The 20,677-nt window shown below is 34.3% G+C and overlaps 2 protein-coding genes across 4 annotated transcripts; one reads left to right on the top strand and one right to left on the bottom strand.

The window, feature by feature from the left end:
- The first annotated feature begins 106 nt into the window (after window positions 1–106).
- LOC122528082 (protein sidekick) lies at window positions 107–17,496 on the top strand. The gene is made up of 30 exons (XM_043652811.1): window positions 107–182; window positions 399–494; window positions 2,380–2,559; window positions 3,253–3,466; window positions 4,778–4,951; window positions 5,265–5,473; window positions 5,797–5,947; window positions 6,095–6,222; window positions 6,365–6,475; window positions 7,405–7,524; window positions 7,596–7,751; window positions 7,863–7,989; window positions 8,187–8,488; window positions 8,974–9,159; window positions 9,247–10,541; window positions 10,619–10,847; window positions 10,930–11,232; window positions 11,303–11,483; window positions 11,570–11,785; window positions 11,872–12,068; window positions 12,148–12,344; window positions 12,421–12,660; window positions 12,751–12,948; window positions 13,052–13,193; window positions 13,268–13,546; window positions 13,778–13,798; window positions 14,338–14,495; window positions 14,582–14,744; window positions 14,812–15,140; window positions 15,217–17,496. The coding sequence occupies exons 1-30, from the start codon at window positions 107–109 to the stop codon at window positions 15,457–15,459; spliced, it is 6,621 nt and encodes a 2,206-aa protein (XP_043508746.1). The 3' UTR covers window positions 15,460–17,496.
- A 102-nt stretch (window positions 17,497–17,598) lies between these two features.
- Window positions 17,599–19,752, bottom strand: LOC122528037 (probable aminoacyl tRNA synthase complex-interacting multifunctional protein 2). 3 transcript variants are annotated; one of them, XM_043652720.1, is made up of 4 exons: window positions 19,420–19,752; window positions 18,346–18,504; window positions 18,054–18,264; window positions 17,599–17,980 (listed from the first exon to the last, which is right to left on the bottom strand). In XM_043652720.1, the coding sequence occupies exons 1-4, from the start codon at window positions 19,600–19,602 to the stop codon at window positions 17,619–17,621; spliced, it is 915 nt and encodes a 304-aa protein (XP_043508655.1). In that variant the 5' UTR covers window positions 19,603–19,752; the 3' UTR covers window positions 17,599–17,618. The 3 variants fall into 3 exon arrangements, with proteins under 3 accessions (XP_043508655.1, XP_043508656.1, XP_043508657.1); XM_043652721.1 differs by having other exon boundaries at window positions 19,438–19,752; XM_043652722.1 differs by having other exon boundaries at window positions 19,326–19,428.
- Window positions 19,753–20,677: the final 925 nt, after the last annotated feature.

The raw sequence follows: 20,677 nt of genomic DNA, 5'->3' as shown, positions 1-20,677 counted from the left end.
AATGAAAATTACAATTATTGCAAAAATTGGAACTAACTACCCAAAATATATAAAGATGTACGAAAATTAGAAAAATCGAAAAATTACCCAAAATGTGTAAAGATCTATGAAAATTGCAGATATTACAAAAATCCAGACCAATTACCCAAAATGTACAAATATCCACGAAAACTACGAAATAGGTATTACAAAACTCGAAATCAATTACCAATAATATAAATCTGTACGGAAATTACAAATATTGCAAGAATAGACGAGAATTTTAGGCAAAGAACTAAAAATCTATATCCACTAGAAATATACCAGATGGATCTATCCATTAATAATATCGTTACGACAGCAGAAAATCTATCTGTTCGCGGGTAATTGCGCTACATATTGAAATTCGCTCTTTGCAGAGACCATCCAGGAACCGCGGTTCACCACTCAACCTTCCAGCAGCGGCAATATTCTTAGCGAAAATCGGACGAAATTTCTGCAGTGTCAAGCGAGAGGTAAGTGGAAAACGCGCTGGCTTGGACTACTCGACGAGATCCGACCCGGAAGCGATGATTTCAAATGTATGGAGGACCTCTCCTCCGCGATTCTACCGCGATTATATTATATTCATTCGGAGATTAATCGATTAAGAACACTGCGGAGTTGGCTGAGTCTTATTATTAGAAAAGCAAAAGAGTCAGATCATTCTCAATTTTATTTTCAACCATTTCATGAAATTGGAAATCTTTTTTTATTCTCAGATTTTTAATTTTACCCTGCACGTTCGTCTGGAATTTTCTGGAATTTTCTTTTATCGTTGACTGACTGAAGATTCCCTTGCATTTTTAACTTTGAAACGAAACACATTTAAATGAAAGAATCTTGAGATGTGCATTACTTTAATCAACTTTGATTATCACGAGTCACAGTTCATTTTCAAGAATCTTTTAAGGATCTTTTAATTCCGTTTTTACTGAGAGCTACCCAACGAGACAGCCAAATTTTCCAAACGTATTTTTAATTTCCCATTGTTCTCATGAAATATCGGATAACAACCGGATGAGACGGTGGCCAGATGAAACCTCACAGTTGCAGCCTGGTGCCGTAACACGATAGCATGACCCTGTGCTAATAGCATTAAGTCGCTGTATATTACATCTACTCCTTTGCCAAATGAGAAATGCCCATAGTAGCCACGAATGGGAATTAACACCTTGAACTGCCGTCAATCGTGATATTCAAACTTTGGAACAAGTGCAATTAACATCTCGGCAGTTAAACAAACTGTTCGTCCTTCGACAAATTCAGTATTCTACAATATATTATAGCCTTATTATTAGATATAATAATAATATATATATATATATATATATATATATATATATATATATATATATTATTAGGATTTCTTATTAGGTATATACCTATTAGGTATATTATATTATTAGATATACTTCATTATTAGGTGTGTGTGTATATATATTACTAGATATACCTTTATTATTAGGTTAGTATATACTAATTTATTATTAGATATACCTATAAGATATATTATATTACAGATATACTTCATTATTAGATACATATGTATATATTACTAGATATATCTTTATTATTATGTATATATACCTATTATTAAGTATATATAATAATATAATAATAGGTATATAATAATTTATTATTAGATATACCTGTTAAGTATATTATATTACTAGATATACTTCATTATTAGGAATATATGTATATATTGCTAGATATATCTTTATTATTAAGTATATATACATACTACTTATTAGGTATATTATATTACAAATATATTTCATTATTAGATATATATGTATATATTACTAGATATATCTTTATTATTATGTATATATACCTATCATTAAGTATATATAATAATATAATAATAGGTATATACTAATTTATTATTAGATATACCTATTAGGTATATTATATTACTAGATATACTTCATTATTAGGTATATATGTATATTATTAGATCGTTATTATTAAGTATATATACATACCTATTATTAGGTATATACTAATTTATTATTAGATATACCTATTAGGTATATTATATTACTAGATATATTTCATTATTAGATATATACCTTTATTATTAAGTATATATCTATATATATATAGATATATATACATACACACACTTTTATTATTAGATTGCAGATTTTTATGCGTTTTTACGAATATTTTTACAAATACAAGCGCATATAATAGAGAAAACTTGAGTAGAAATCTGCTTCATCCAGTAATCGTTATAATTACTTTACTTTGGATATTTCGCACATTTCATTTCACATTTCGCTATGAATGCACGAGAATCTGCAGTCTTATTCGTTATACGTTCATCTCGCAATTGTCTTTTCCTCTTCGCAGGAAATCCCCAGCCAAAGTACAAGTGGTTCAAAGATGGGGTACCTCTCAGCAACGAGCTTACCTCGGAGCCTTACTTTCGAATACAAAGTACACGTAGGGAAGACGCAGGGGTCTATCACTGTGTCGCCACGAACGACGTAGGATCTATATTTAGTGAAAGAATTACATTTACGGTAGCATGTACGTATAAATTAAAACATGTACTTTCCAGTACTTTACACTCGTCGTTTAAGATCGTTTCACGTGTTTCGCAAACGGATACGTTTCATATGAAATCCAACGTGCGTACCAAGTCCAAAAATTTGGAGCACCCATCAATTAGGATGTTGCAAACTTTTGGACCACAGTGCACGTATGTATACTTTTGCATTCTTTGAACAATCATGAAAAGCAAACGAATTTATTACTCGACCCAATAGCAAATCCCACATAGAAGAAATCTGACGTTTCCAAGTTTCAACTAAAAGTTTCTTCCTTCAAATCCCATATAGAAGAAATCTGACGTATCCAAGTTTCAACTAAAAGTTTCTTCCTTCTAAAATCTAACTAACTCTCACTGAATACTTTTCATTCATTTCATTTTCAACGAACGTACAACGTAAAAAAGGAGGAGACAAGTCGAAACGAAGAAGCGCGCAGTTTCAAAGTATTTCGAAAACACGGCATACGGCTACGACTGTAAAGCTGTAAATTAAACGGGGGAGGCCGAGCTTTGTTGCACGCAGTGCAACACGAAATTCGATTCTCTCACGAGTCCAGGGCACGATGCTCTGATTATCACGAGCAAAGGGGGAGGGAAGGGAGGGGGCGCGTTTTGTCGCGGTGAATGCACCAAGCGCGACGAAAGTAACACCGTAATACCATCCTGTCCAGATATGGGAGTGTTCGAGGACCTCACAGAGAGGATAGTGAGCGTGAAATCGGGCAGCGCGGCTGTTCTAACGCTGCCGCCGATAGAGAGCCATCCAGCACCTGACGTCACCTGGTTCACGTCCGACGGCTCGTTGCTCTACGGCATAAAGTATGCGTCGGTTCATCACACGTTGCTTATCCTGAACGCGTCCGAGGGCGATCAAGGCCTGTACAGGTTCGTATTTGAAACAACCGATCCGCGAACACCTGGAATTCCAGAGCAGATTCCATTGCGAATCGTGAATTCAAACAAAAGTTTATGTAAATTGTGACTCCCATTGATATTCAGTTGGTATGATAATTGAAGAGTCCTTGCAGGAGACGCTGTAAGTGCAAGAACATCAAATTTTAATGAAGGATGGAAGAAAACTAGCATTTCAGATGATAATCCTAGATTACTTGCATATGTAAAAAAGCAAAAGTTTGTTTGATGTATTATTTCACATAGAATGTGTACATATCAAATTGTAGCGATGTCAAATCAATAGTTTTTTGAATATATTATTTAATGTATTGTTCAATTATTGTTTCACTTTCAGATAGAATTTGTATATATATATAATGGTATATAATTGGGCGTTCGTCACAGTATATTCGACAAAGGCTCTTCAATCTTGGAAAGAAGATACAACAATAAACCTGGTCTTATTTTGTAGCTTGAAATCTGGAGAATATATAGTATATTAAGTTGAATAAAAATATATATACATATATTAAATTCTAGTAGACTGAGAATTTGATGTTAATACCACAGTATTTTCTACAAAGACTCTTCAATCTTAGAAAGAAGAATCATGTAACGAAAAACCTGGTCTTATTTTGGAGCTTGAAATCTAGAGAATATATAATACATTAAATTGAATAAAAATATATAAGTATATTAAATTCTAATAATGACTGAGAATTTGATGTTGATACCACAGTATTTTCTACAAAGACTCTTCAATCTTAGAAAGAAGAATCATGTAACGAAAAACCTGGTCTTATTTTGGAGCTTGAAATCTAGAGAATATATAATACATTAAATTGAATAAAAATATATAAGTATATTAAATTGTAATAATGACTGAGAATTTGATGTTGATACCACAGTATTTTCTACAAAGACTCCTCAATCTTAGAAAGAAGAATCATGTAACGATAATCCTGGTCTTTTTTTGGAGCTTGAAACCTAGAGAATATATAATACATTAAATTGAATAAAAATATATAAGTATATTAAATTTTAATAATGACAGAATTTAATGTAATACCTTTCTAGAAAGTATTTTCTACAAAGACTCTTCAGTCTTGAAAAAAGAATCGCATATAAACTTGGACTCATTTTAAAGCTTGAAGCCTCTACTTTCAGAATGTCACCGTTCTATTTCGTTGTAAGATGTTTTTCACATATCATATAGCGGATAGAATTTTTACTTGAAATTGAAGAACAATTTCCTCAAGCTGCATTTTCAGAGTGACTAATTGTTTCTTTTGCACTGAACAGGGCGAGAGCCATTAACACCCAGTTGGGTAAAGAGGAGAACAGCCCCTTTTTCAAGCTGCAAGTCACAGGAGACGCGAACGCTGAGGTGGCACCTAGTATCATAGTGAAACCGCAGGACACTCAAATCATCAAGGACCAGGACGTTACCTACATACATTGCATAGCTAATGCTAGGTAACTATTGACTAAAAAGAAGAAGAAATCCTCGCAAGGAAGAATAAAAATCCTATACTGAATCCTATACTGAATAAATAAATAGAACAATAATTTTAAGTTACCATTTTTATCGTTCGCTTAACGATAAAAATGAAACACGCTTGAAACTTGAAAAGGAAAATATCAAAAATATACCTGTAAGTTCATGTAACTTCTCCCTCCCCGAACAGAATAAAATGCACACTTTGAAAGTTTGATAAAACAGCTCATAATCACCCTACATGTAGAAACCGTTCTGTGAGAGAAATCTGTTTGAAATGGGTAATTTCAGGTCTCTTCACGAGTTGCGAACTTTATGGACGAAAGACGGGATCCCCATCGAGAACTCGAGGATATCGTATAGTTTTAACGACTCGTGGAACAGAACTCTGGCGTTGATATCGGCAAACATAACTTACACCGGCGTGTACTCCTGCCACGTGGATCTAAGAAGCGGCGGATATCCAACAGTGAACGCGAGCGCAAAAGTTGTCGTGTACGGTAAGAAGAACAACTCGTAACGAGAAGACGTCTCCAATATTTAGATTGCATTTGTCGCAGAAAAAAAAAAACGTTTCACAGTCAAAACTGTAAAAATTAATTAAGTAATAAACATTTATTGAATTTATTGTAATATAAGTGATACAACATTTTATAATATAAAAATTTATTACCACCAATAACATCAATTGATCCTGAGTTTGGAGCTTTGAAGCTTTAAAAGGCGACATGATTTTTGTTTGTCACCATCGAAAGCCTGAAATTTTAACGTCCATCGATCAATAATTCTTGCGCGACAATTTTTTCTTTTTTTCCTTTTTTAGAAAAGCCTACTTTTATAACGGAATTAAAGCGAGAGACTCTTAGCGATTATGGATCAACTGTAACGTTGCCGTGTGATGCTGTCGGTGTGCCACCTCCTAAAATCACTTGGTTTCGAGACGCAGAGCCTGTCGACCACCTCCTTGGATCCAGGTATACGATCTTTACAGAAATTTGAATTTTTAATCAGTAGAGAAGATGTATGTCAGATGAATTATAACGATTCTACAATTTAAATAGGTCCAAGTTCTCTTCAGCCTCTTTCTTTGTTCCTTTCACTGCATTTTTCATATTTTCTAGATACGCGCTGGAAGAAGATGGCTCGTTGACAATTAAAAAATTGACCATGGCCGACTCGGGAATGTTTCAATGTCTCGCGTCGAACGAAGCCGGCGAAGCATCCAGCTGCACCTGGTTAAAGGCAAAAAGTTAGTAGACAACTGTGGTGGTGAAGTTCACATCACGATCATTAAATGTGACATAACTACTTTTTTTTTTTTTTTTGTCTATTTTGTTAGTCGAACGATGTTTTACATACTTATTATAAATGACGTGTTTTTTATGGGGCAGAAGGATTAGAAAGCAGACTGAAAAACAGAGTTGCCCGCTGGGCAGCTGGCTACAATGTAGTCAGAGTTCGCCAATCTGATCGCCGTTTTAAGTTCTCTCAATATCCAGACAGTAAGATTCTAATGACAAGTCGCCACGAAATTATCCACCTCCTTTTTTGAAATTACCCCGGGCACATGCTTGAAGAATGCATATCACACCACCAATGTTTGCTTTTACCAGCTGTATCCGTGTCTTTTTCTTTTTCTATCTTTTTTTTTTTTTTTTTTTTTTTTTTATTTTTTTTTTTTTTTTTTTTTTTTTTTTTTTTTTTTTTTTTTTTTTTTATTAGTTTTTTTATTAGTTGTAGTTATAGTGAATACATCTGCAAAGCACGATGATTTTCTTGTGTGTAAAACACGTTGTTCCTTGAAATATCACAGGGAGTACTCAACATATATGGAACGAATACATTTGTAATGTTATTACACAACGTGATACAATAGTATTAATTAATAAATATTTTTCTCTGCGGGGGAGTATCTTTCACATTACAGTTGTTAGTATTGAGCAAAATTAATTTATCGGTATCAGAAAATTTAGATAAATCATTGTTTAAACATCTGCACGCCTCAGTATACAACGTGAATAGCACGTCTCTAGATTAGGAAGATATCTGTAAGGCAAAAATTTTGACAGTTAGTTAGTAACTTGTAGTTGCTATATAGAACATAGAATACATATGATTTTTGACTTTTGGTGAAAATAAAGTTTCAGTAACAGAGCATTGTTGTCAATTGAAGTCAGGTATTGGTAAATTCAGCGTTTTCCATTGCACAATTAAATCTCTCTAATCTTTCTAAGTTATTTTTGACCATTCACAAGACACGAGTAGATGAAACAGATGCTACATATTGGAAAACACTGAAATGGGGGAAGTTTATTTTTTTGTGACCGATTTCTTTTTGTTCCCGCCTTTTTCTTTTTTTTTTTTGCGTGCATGTAACCGACTCTTACCGCTCGCAAGCGAGATGTTAACGCGTTGAAATGATTGTTTCCAGCATCTGGGCCAATAATGGAGAACGGTCCGCAAAATCAAACTATACTAGATGGAAAAGATGCAACTTTAACGTGTAACGCCGTGGCAGCCCCGATACCCAACACCACGTGGATTTACAATGGTAAATCGTTAGACACTTATAATGCGTTTTGTACGTGGAAATTTGATAAATGACTCTAATTCATTCAATAGATACGATTCCTGTGGAGATCGCCGGCAGAGTACAGGTTTTAGACAACGGTGATCTTTTAATTGCTGCGGTGAAACCGAACGACGCCGGGAAATACACGTGTATTCGAGCGAATGAAGCCGGTTCTGTAAATGGTTCAGCCTATCTCACCGTTTTAGGTAAAATACCTGAAACAATTGTAAAAATGTTCAGAAAGTTCTAAGAAATTTAAACAAAAAAATAATGTACACAATGTGCTCTCTGCTATCAAAAATGTAACCCCGTTTCAGTTCGGACGCAAATTGTCCAACCACCTGTTGATACCTCCGTCCTGCTCGGCTATACCGCGGAATTACAATGCAAAGTTTCCAACGATCCAAGTGTTTTGTACGATATAGCATGGTTTCACAATTCACAGTACGTATATATACAACGCACTTTCACGTCGACACGTTATTGGAATTTTTATAAAAATTTCAAGATCAATGGAACCAGGGTGTACTTATTAATCGATTGAAACTTATAATTACCTGATTATTTATAATTACCTGATGGTATCTAAGTTTTAATAAGTAACAACGTGAACGGTCGCAATGTACTTGTCGCTTTTGCAGAGTAATAAATACACAAGCCAGCCAAAGGGTGAAGATGCGAAACGATGGTACGTTGGAAATAGCTGCCGTTCGTGCTTCTGACGTGGGTGAATACATGTGCTCTGTGGTCTCTCCCGGTGGGAACGAGACTAGATCCGCTCGTCTCAGTGTAATCGAATTGCCGTTCGCGCCGATAAATGTGATGGCCAGCCGAGTCGAACGGATTTCACCTCGTACCATAAACGTCAGTTGGGTCCCAGGTTTCGACGGGAACAGTCCAACGAAAAAGTTTATCGTCCAAAGGCGAGAGGTTTCCGATCTTGGTAATTGAAGTTACATTTTAATAAAAGCCCGTTACAGTCCAATCTATATTTTTATAATATATGAATCTACATTGTACATTTATAATCTATGTTTTTATAACATAATCCATTCAATCTATACTTTTATAATTTATAATTTATAATTTATATTATATGGTAATTGAAATTAAATTTTAATAGAAGCCCGTCTCAGTCCAACGTCCAGTCTATATTTTTATAACATATGAATCTACATTGTACATTTATATCTATGTTTTTATAACATCATCCATTCAATCTATACTTTTATAATTTATAATTTATAATTTATATTATATGGTAATTGAAATTAAATTTTAATAGAAGCCCGTCTCAGTCCAACGTCCAGTCTATATTTTTATAACATATGAATCTACATTGTACATTTATAATCTATGTTTTTATAACACAATCTATATTTACTCATTTCACTTAATCTATATTTTTATAATTCATATTATACGCAGGACCAATACCTGATTCTGCGCTGAATTGGATCACCGAGTGTAACAACGTCTCGGCGCAAAATCGTTGGGTGGTACTGAACAATCTGAAAGCCGCTGCTGCGTATCAATTTCGAGTGACCGCGGAAAATAGCGTTGGCGAGGGACCTCCGTCGGATCCTAGCAACGTGGTAGTCCTTCCGCAAGAGCGTGAGTAGTAATTACGTACAAATAAAGCGTACAAATTTTAATAAACTTCGACTGAACATCCTTGGTGTATGTCTGTTATCACTGTAGCACCGAGTGGACCGCCGGTAGGATTTGTTGGTTCGGCACGGTCATCCTCGGAAATAATCACGCAATGGCAGCTGCCGTTAGAAGAATACCGAAACGGCCATATTTTAGGATACATGTTGAGATATAGATTATACGGTTACAACGACAATCCGTGGACGATACAGAATATCACCAACGAGGCGCAAAAGAACTACCTTATTACCGACCTGATCACCTGGAAGGATTATATCGTGCAGATAGCGGCGTACAACGACAAAGGTGTCGGAGTGTTTACAGAAGGTTTGAAGATCAAAACCAAGGAAGGAGTGCCCGAGGCTCCGCCCACAAATGTAAGGGCGAAGGCCGTTAACTCAACGGCGATAAAAGTATGGTGGAAACCACCGAATCCGCAAAAGATCAACGGAATAAATCAGGGCTATAAATTGCAAGCCTGGATCGGTCGTAATTTCACCGAATCGAACGAGTATAAATCGATGACTGTGCCGCCTAGCTTGTTCGATCCCCTCGCGGAGCAAAGTGCCATCATGACCGGTTTAAAGAAATACACCTTGTACAATATAACCGTGTTGTGCTTCACTGACCCGGGCGACGGCGAGAAAAGTTCTCCCGTTCAGATTCGTACGCGCGAGGACGTGCCCGAGGAAGTGGAGAATCTACAGTTCGAGAACATAAGCGACCGTTCCCTCACGGTCAAGTGGAACTCTCCGCTCGAGGTCAACGGGATTCTCACTCTCTATCAGTTGAAATACATGATGAAAGACGTGCCAGATTCACTGCGAGTGGAGAACTTCACGTCGGACGTTCTCTCGGCCAAAATCGAGCATTTGCAAGCAATGACTCATTATAGATTCGAGGTCGTCGCTTGGACGTCAGTAGGCCCTGGGAAACCTGCGGTGGCTGTCATTCAGTCAGGCGTCGAACCTGTTCTGCCTGAACCGCCGACTAAACTGGCGCTGTCTAACATAGACGCGTTCTCCGTTGTCCTTCAATTCACGCCAGGATTCGACGGCAACTCGTCGATAATAAAGTGGACAGTACAAGCGCAAACCACTCGGAACACGACGTGGTACAATATATATGAAGTTTCAGATCCTGATGCCAGTACAATCACTGTAGGTGGACTAATCCCATTCATGCAGTATAAATTAAGATTAATTGCCAACAACGTTGTCGGCGCTTCTCAACCCTCCGAGCCAACGAAAGAATTCCAAACGATCCAAGCACCACCGTCACATCCTCCTAGAAACGTCACGGTTCGTGCAATGAGCGCCACGGAATTACGCGTCCGATGGATCGTGAGTGTGTTACTTTTAACGAACGAAAAAGAATTTACACAATTATTTATTTATTTATTTACTTGTCGTTTCGACAGCCGTTACAACAGATCGAGTGGTACGGAAATCCAAGGGGTTACAATGTTACTTACACCGAAGTTCGAACGAACAGATCGAAAAGCATAACTATAGAAGATCACACAGCGAACTCGTACATTTTAAAGGACATGGAGGAGTATGCTCTTTATGAAATTGCAATGCAAGCGCTTAACGACGTCGGGTCGTCGATGACGAGTCCGAAAGCTGTTGAAAGAACCCGCGAGTCAGGTAAAAAAAAATAATATAAAACACCCTGTCTGTCAAACTTGATAGGTAGTAATTTTCTCACTGACATATCTTTCTTTTCCAGTTCCCTCGATGGGGCCTATCAACGTAGAAGCTAACGCAACGTCCTCCACGACCATATTGGTCAGATGGGGCGATGTTCCTATAGAACATCAGAATGGACAAATAGAAGGGTTTAAAGTTTATTACGGTGCAAACGCTAGGTCAGCATTCCAGTATAAAAACATTCCTAGTAACACGACGTTCACGACGACTTTAACGGAACTTCGAAAATTCGTGCAATATCACATACAAGTACTAGCTTATACACGGCTTGGCGATGGCACTTTAAGCACTCCGCCAGTTAGAGTACAAACATTTGAAGATGGTAAAAATCTCACTGCTACAATTGCAAGCATCTCTCTGCACAGAGTTCAATAAAATTAAAATTCTCGTAGCTCCTGGACCTCCGTCGAACGTATCATTTCCCGATGTAAGCTTCACCACCGCCCGTATTATTTGGGACACTCCAGAAGATCCGAACGGAGAGATTCTCGCCTATAAAGTTATGTTTCATCTGAATAACAGCCAGGATCATCAATTTTCGAAGGAGTTCCCTGCATCGGATAGAACGTTTAGGTACAATTAACAGCGTGATTAACGTAAATCTAAAAAGAAAAAAAAAAGAAACAAGTATGAGATTCATGTTTTTATGTATCTCTCAGGGCAACTGGACTAGAGCCAGAAAAATACTACATGTTCTCGGTAACAGCACAAACGAGATTAGGCTGGGGGAAAACAGCGTACGCTCTTGTTTTCACTACAAATAACAGAGAACGTCCGCAAGCGCCGTCGATGCCGCAAATTAGCAGGTCACAAATTCAAAGTAGACAGATTACGTTTAATTGGACACCTGGTCGTGATGGATTTGCTCCATTAAGGTGAATTTTTCGTATTTCATTCAACGTGTAATTTTTTTATGTACACGTGAAATTAACATGTACAACGTCTTTCCTTTTCTTTGTAGATATTACACAGTACAACAATCAGAAAATTCAGGACCATTCCAAACTATTCCTGAAAGAGTAGAACCAACTTTAACATCTTACACAGCAAACAATTTGAAACCATTTACATTCTATCAATTCCGAATACAAGCAACTAACGATATAGGTCCTTCGACCTGGAGTACGGAATCTGTTCAAGTTCAAACTTTACCAGCAGGTAGAATCTACTTGTCGTTTGTATTAAATTTGCTTCGTTAACATGCAAAATTTTTATCGTAATATATATAAATTTGTAGCACCTTCTCGTGGAGTTACCGGATTGAAAGTAGTTCCAATAACAACATCTAGCATAGAGGTTCATTGGAACGTAATAGATGAGGTATATTGGAGCGGGGATCACGAAACAGGTGGTTATCGCGTCGTTTATCAACCAGTTTCCGACTTTCCCATAGCTCTTCAAGATACTCCGAAGGAAGAAATTTTAGGAATAAAGGTAATAAATATAATTATATGTCATGATTGATTCTAATTGATAAATTGATGTATTAATCCCTTTCTAAATTCTGTAGGCTGCGAAGATTGTTTTAAGCGATTTAACAGAAGACAGGTATTACGAGGTAATAGTGTTACCCTTTAATTCTGAAGGAGAAGGTCCATCGAGTCCTCCAGTAACCGTATATGTAGGAGAAGCAGTTCCTACGGGAGAACCGCAACATCTAAAAGCGGAACCAATTTCTTCTACAGAAGTACATTTACGTTGGAAACCACCTCAAGCCAATATGCAAAATGGAGATTTATTAGGATATAAAGTAAAATTATCATTTTTCTAGTTATATATAATTAGAAAAGCATTCAAATATTTTAATCAAAAGTTATATCACTTATATTTTTCATTTTAGATTTTCTATTTAGTTACTGACTCTCCTCAAGATTTAGAGAACAAACAGGAAGAAGAAATAGAAGTTGTACCTGCATCGTACTTGACACACAGCTTGGTGTTTTTAGACAAATATACAGAATATCGCATTCAAGTATTGGCTTTCAATCCTGCCGGTGATGGTCCTAGAACTCCATCTATCACTGTCAGAACTAAACAGGTACATAAGTTTAACAATAATTATGACTGAAGTCGCTGTTATTTCTCTTCTCGTTCTCCTCCCCTCCCTCCCTCTAGTAAAAATATATTCAATTATTTTATAGGATATACCTGGACCACCGTACAATTTACAATTCTCAGAAATTACAATGACTAGTCTTCGCGTCTCTTGGGAAGCGCCAAAACTACGAAATGGCGAAATAGTTGGCTACATTGTTACATACGAAACTGCAGAACAAAATGATCGTATGTTTTTTGATATACTCAATATATAATATAAACAAACAATTGTCGATGCGTAACACTCTATATCGTTGTAGGTTTTAGTAAGCAAGTTAAACAAAAAGTAACAGAAACAAGTCTACTAATACAACCTTTAGAAGAAGAAGAGACGTATACTTTTATGGTTCGAGCGCAAACCATTGATTTTGGTCCACCCATATCCGGAAATGTCACGACAGGTCCACAAGAAGGCTCACCAATGGCACCTAGCAACCTTGCTGTCACAAAAACAGTGTCTAGTGTTGAATTGCAATGGACTAATGGTGCTTCTGGGAAAGGACCCATTCTAGGATACTATATTGAAACACGCCGAAAAGGTAAATAATATGAATTATTTAAAAAAAAGCTCTCAAAGCTGAAACAGATTAAAGAATTAATAAAAAATAATATTAAGAAGAATATATAAAAAAGATAAAATAAAAATGTGCAATAGACCTTCTTTGATCATTTTACTCTCATCTATATTTCTAAAATGAAAATACTCTACTTATAAAATTCTAAATGATATTATTTGCGTTACTAATATCGCCTTTTTTATAATCATATAGCAATGGAAGAGTGGCAGCATTGTAAGTGTCAATGCACGTAAATATATTGAGCGTCGATTATTATGTTAGATGGTCTCAACAGTTAAATATAATTTTTCTTAGTGTTAAAAAAAAAATAGCTTCCTGTTTGTTATTAATCTGTGACTCGTCTAGTGATACTTGTACCGTTGACTGCATGATAATGTCATAGCATGACATTTTCCATGAATTCAATTAGAAATTCATCAAACATCTCAACTTTGAATGCTGCTATAACTTACTGTAATAAACGAATAGCTGAAGTTTGACTTATTAGATGATGGTGTATTTCTACAGTTCTTAACTTTCCAGTTCCTACATCTAATATTTCACTAGTGCCCCTAAAACATGTAACATAGAACACACAATATATAACTTCGCAAGTTTTCAGTCATTGTTACTTTCTTAAAAATTAAGAAAAGGTCCAAATATATCATTTATTCTTGTAGCATACAATTTTAAGAAAACCTGCAGAAGTTTTTAACTGCATTTGCAATTTTATTGTCAAAGCTAAATAAATATTACTGTTTTTAAAATTATAGATGACAGTCGTTGGCAGACGATAGTACGTAGTAGTAATGGACCATTGACAGAGTATTCTGTATCGTACCAAAATTTACTTCCATCCACGTCATATTTATTTAGGGTAATATCGTACAATCGTTATGGAATTAGTTATCCAGCATATTCCACAGAAACAGTAAGTAAGGTTGCCGTATTTACATTTTTGTAAATACTTTTAAGCATTTAAATATTAATGACCTTATTTTTTTCTTCTTTTTTTAGATTCTAACTCCATCAAAACTATATCTTGAATATGCATATTTACAACATAAGCCATTTTACAGACAAACTTGGTTTATGGTCACTTTAGCTGCTGCATCAATTATAATTATTATAATGGTCATAGCAGTGTTATGCGTAAAAAGTAAAAGCTACAAATATAAACGTAAGTCGTAATAAATATATTCTGATACAAAATATATGAGTGTGTAATAATCAAGTAATTATTTTAGAAGAAGCACAAAAGACACTTGAAGAATCTATGGCTATGGATACGGATGACAGGCAAGAGTCTGACTTGGAGCTTTATAGATCAAGACAAGGTGGTGGTGGTGCTATGAATATAGCTAATGCTTGTGGTACACTAGGCAAACGAAACACTTTAGCGAGAAAATCTATGCATCCTCCTCCTCCTACGATGTTAGGAAAATCACCTCCTAGACCTTCGCCGGCCTCGGTTGCTTATCATAGTGATGAAGAAAGTCTGAAAGGGTATGATGAAAATCCTGACGACAGTAGCGTTACGGAGAAACCTTCCGAAATTAGTTCAACGGATTCACAGGTAACTTTGTCTTCTTTCTTAAAATGTTCTATTTATATTCCTAAAAGTATTTTAATATCCACATTTTGCATTATAGGGATCTGAAAGCGAGAATGAAAGTGTACAATCGGATCCACATTCCTTCGTTAATCATTACGCTAATGTTAATGATTCCCTAAGACAGTCCTGGAAACGTCAGAAACCAGTTAGAAATTATTCATCGTATACTGATTCTGAACCTGAAGGTAGTGCTGTTGTCAGTTTAAATGGGGGACAAATTATTATGAACAATATGGCAAGGTCGAGAGCACCATTGCCTGGTTTCTCGTCGTTCGTATAATTTGTTCATAATAAAAAGTTGAAGCTTTCGTTAAGTAGATAGGGTGCCGAATTATAGCAAAATGACACTTATAATCGTTATGCAATCAAAGTAAAATAAATTAATGCTGAGCGATAATTGATTTTAAAACATAAATGAATAATACGTTGAAAAAAGAAAGTTTTAAATTGTTAAATATGTGCAAGAAGAGACTGGTTGTTAAAAATTTTGATCGAAGTAGAATAGAGAATTTTAATAGCTCAGCATTGAAATTGAAATATACAGAGTTAAAGACTTATGTTGAAACACAAATTAACGAGTGTTTCACGCATGCACTTCGTATAGTAACTTTAACATGCTTTTGGCACCATCATATTGTGATATATTGAAATACATATTATTTATAATTTTAGGTAAAGTCGAAATGTGTATAATGAGTATTTTTTACTTTTATTAAGTGAAGTTGAAACAAAATATTGTATGGATCTCGAATAATGTAATGATTGCGCATTTTTTTAATTATAAGAAAGTTTCTCAGAACATTCTGTTAATATGACGTACTAATGAAATAGAATAACATCATCAATAATAATGAAAACAATATCGTAACGAAAACTGCCAGAGACTACATAATAACTACATAATAAACTCAAGAAACGAAATAATATTTTAATACTACATTTAATATGATAAAGATGATTAAATTATAATCCATTAAAACATGATATAATTAACTATCATCGAATATACTAATCACAATGTCACTCATGAATTTTTCAATTCACTTAATTCACACCTTGTGCTACAAAATAAAAATTGTATGATATAGGACATTGATCTAAATGTATAAACAGTTCATCAAGTTTACAATCAGACCTATCATATCAATTTGAAATGATCTTCATAGACTAAAGACGAGTCTGATAATGTTATTGTACTGATTATACAAATGTTTATGTAAAATGCGACTGCGAGCATTTTTATCTCTAAGGAACTTTGTTTTTAATATTATTATGTATAATGTACATAAAATTTATATAAATTACGAGAAACAGCAAATACTGATACAACACTTGTACATTTAGTGCTTAGACAACATTAGATAAAATTTCATGCTAAATAGTCTTTGAACAACATATATTTATCTTCTTTGAATAGATATATATATCTATCATTTGTCTACATCCTTCATTTCAAATCATAATATGAAGAAAAATGCGGCTTTAATGCATATAAAGAACATATGCAATCTATTTAATTCATCAGAATATCACGAATTCATTTGTAGTATATAATACACTTACAGTATTGTAAAACATTATCATACTTATTCAATTCAGTAACCTTCTTACCATAATGCATTTATTCTATGTAAGTGAAAAACGTTTCAGACTGATATTGATGCATGAAATGTTTTTCCTTGCTTAATACTTATTTTATAACGAAAAAGATCATAAAACGATATAAACAAAACATTAAGAAATTGAAAAAAAATTTTAGATTTAGCGTATATTCTTCGACAATATACGCTAAAATCTAGAAGCTTATTGGAAATGTAGAAAAACGTGTAACATGAATGAAAATGATTGAACAGTTTAATTCTGGCAGCTATAATTCCATTACATTTAAAAGAATAGCTATTAATTGTATTTGGTTCACAACCAAAGTTATAACTTTTAATTTAGTTAATTTCAATTCAGCCATAATATCAATATCAATTTAAAAATCATAATCAATATCTGTCATAAACTAGGTAGCAAGTTATTTGATAAATATTTACTTTTAAAAACACAACATTTTTACTACTATGTTAGAAAACTTGCTTTCTAGTTTCTATTGCATAATATTGTTCATAAATACTGTATCATAAACAGTTATTCTTCTCAGACATGAAGATATAATTGTTTCTACAACACTGCCAATAAAAATGAATTCAAGAATAAACTTAAATCTATGTATTAATAACAAATTGAAACAAATCGCGTTTGAAATTATACATTACTTGTACAAGATATTTTAAGTACATGTTAATCTTTTAATAAAATTTATATAATTTTATGCACGCTATTTTTTTTGTAATTTTGATCAATATTTTTGCAAAGTCTTGAGATACTTTTGAAACAATTCAATCTATGTGTTCATGCAAATAAATAACAAATATGTTTTAATAAGAGATTTATTTATACAAAATGTTTTTCACAAGCTTCATACCATTTTTTAAGTTTTGATGGATATTTCTGTGAAAAAAATTGTTTAACTGTACACCATGCAGCAACATCTGCTATATCAAGAATCTTTTCAGCTGACCAATTTAATTTATCTGCTATTAACGATAATATCTCTTGTTTTTTATTTGCTGATTCTTCAAAATGTAAAGAATAACACAGATCTAATATCAAATCAGTTGTATTTACCTTCTCTGTACAAGCAAAACTTTCATAATTATGCGAATTTATTAATCTACTTAAATATCTTAGAAAATTCGTTTCACCAATTATATAGTAACTATGTAAACCAGATAATATAAGTTCCAGGTCCTCAACTAAAAATAAAATTCTCTATAAATATACATTTCTCACTACTTAAGTATATTCAAAAATATAATTTATTTTTACCATCTTTCCAGATCAATGATAGGTTAATAACATTATTCTTGGAAGAACTTGTAACTGATTCATAAATAATAGACCCTCCTTCATTCACACTTGAATGAACATAAGTTTGCACTTTAATATCAGTATCCTTCCACAACTTTTGTAACGCTGATATAAAATAAGGTGGCCTCTTAGGATTCACATTCACAATAAGATTCACATTAATTGGCACCTATAAAGGTCAATGTTAATAAAATTTTTATGTGAACTTTTTGTTTGAGAAGTTAAAAGTTTTATTTTACATTAATATTACCTGACTCTTATTAATTGAAGAACTTTCACTAACTACTACAGCTTGATTCGTTTGTCTCAGAAACCCAGAAAGCGTTGCTACTTGTTTCTTTAGTTCTGCAAGCTGTGCCAGTATCTTTTCTTGCCTTGCTTCCAATGCATTATATTCTGGCAGCGGACTCTGAAATAAAATCTTACTTTAAAGTAATTTGATGTTATGTACGTAAGGAATTAATGATTACCATCCCAGCACTAGACCCCTACGTGGGTAATCCCGGGTTAAAGAGATTGAATTAACTGAATTATGTAAGTCTTCAAATAAAAGTAGAGTCATTCGATGCCACCGTATGAAATTTAAACGTCATGAGCAATATAAATAAATTTTTTCTATTACCTAAATTATTACTGTCAAAGTTGCCTTTATACAGAACATTATCATTATAATTATTAATCGGTCACAATCTACACCTCACAATTTAATATCATGGTTATGACAATATCAGTTTATCACAAAATATATTCTAAATTCTATTTCAAGTTAAAAAAAAATATCAGCAACACTCAAGACAGACATATATTTACTACTGCCACTTTAGGGAAAAAACGTTTAAAAGCACAGGGTTATGGACAATAGTTTTGATAGTTGATCACCAACACTGTTTGATTAATGCCAGTATATACAAAGTACATACATCTTTTTACTGGGTTAGGTTTTACATGTGTTTGGTTATACAACTGTACTTTGTAGCTTTCAGTGCAGTTCTAATTTAGTAAGCTTGCCCTTCTATACTAATTATCAGCGTATTCCCGTTTATCCTTCGAACGTATTGAATTTTTCATCTACCGTAGACGCGTTAGGTCCTGTTAGATGAAAAATTGGAGGGGCAAGCATCGATCAAGCCTGTAGAACCATATTCCCGGTCGATCGTGATTAGTGCTTGTGGAAATTTTGGGAGGAGTCATGCACAACAAGCTCGAGACAGAAGAAACACTCGTAGCTACCATGCTTAATAAACGCGTGAGTAAACCATTCATTCCAGTGAAATAGTTAAACGTTCTCTTTCACGTCGGCTGGATAACAGAAATGATGAGAAACCTTTAAAAAGCTGATAACCTGGTCAGTGATATCAGGCACGATCTTGTTCTCGGCTGCCGTATGGTCGTCTGTTGATCGTTCTTCATGAATATTTCGCATTTCGTACATCGTTTTTCTATGATGGAACGTTCGCGGCAAGGAGACAATCGGCTTTAACGTGTACATCGTCATCTCGTTTCGCATTTTCGCTCGCCGTACCGTGGTTAATCCGTTGAAAAAACCACCGGATCGTATTCACATTTGATCGTTACACACTCGTTCGTTTTTCGTATTTCTCGATTTTCGCTCGACGGCCATTTTTCTTTAATGGTTCTCTCCCCCCCCTCACCCTCCTCTGTGCTTTCAATAGCTGGCGCTAATGCTTCCCAACTGCTGACATCCGTTTCAAAGATGGCGCCATAATTTTTATCAAAATTACATCATATGAGATTTTACTTCGATTGATATATATTTTTTACGTTTTCGCGTTGTAAAAAATTATTTCTTCTTCATTTTTTCTTGTTTTAGGTGACTAATTATATATAATTAGATTGCTTCTTTATTCATCTAGGAATCAATTTCGAGGGTACGTTTGTATATGTAATATACATACGACGTTCAGTAATATATTTTTAACAAATATTACTCTTGTAAGAAAATTTCGATTTTATCGTTTTATTATTTATAGAAGTATTTAGCATACGATTAATTACAGTATTTGTTACATATGTGTGTATTTGATTGGTAACTCTAACTCAACTTTTTTTCTGGTTGTTAAATACATACATCAGGGAATGTACAAGATCTTTTATTTTCAACGAAGTACATATTTCTTGAGATCCATTACAGAAACGTTTCATTGACAATGAAGTTTCGATCGAAAGAAATTGCAAGAAATTGCAAAATTCCATTTAAACCTGACAGAATTTTAGTTTCAATTAGGAAGATGTCGCGTTGGTCGCAAATTTTTTTTTAAATTAATCGACAATTGTTGTTAATGAAATTACACGGACAAATATGAGAAAAATTTTTCCTTTCGTATTAGCAACATTAATTTTCAATTAGTATGACACTACAAGCTAAAAAGAACGTGTACCGACCAAACGGCACGCAATTTGGAATTATAGTGGTGTCCTCTGTCGAAGCTTCTCCATAACTAAGGTTAGATTTCTCTCTTGCGGGTAACAGCGAATTCGTTCGATCGTTGATGCAATCGTTCAATTGTACAATTCGCCCGAAATGAAAAGCGCGGTGGATTAAAACAAGAATAATTTGTGAA

This window comes from Frieseomelitta varia, unplaced genomic scaffold, assembly GCF_011392965.1.
Source record: "Frieseomelitta varia isolate USP_RPSP 00005682 unplaced genomic scaffold, Fvar_1.2 scaffold_244, whole genome shotgun sequence".
Lineage (NCBI taxonomy): Eukaryota > Metazoa > Arthropoda > Insecta > Hymenoptera > Apidae > Frieseomelitta > Frieseomelitta varia.
Note: the sequence above shows the minus strand (reverse complement) of the source record. Positions and strands in the feature narration are given on the sequence as shown.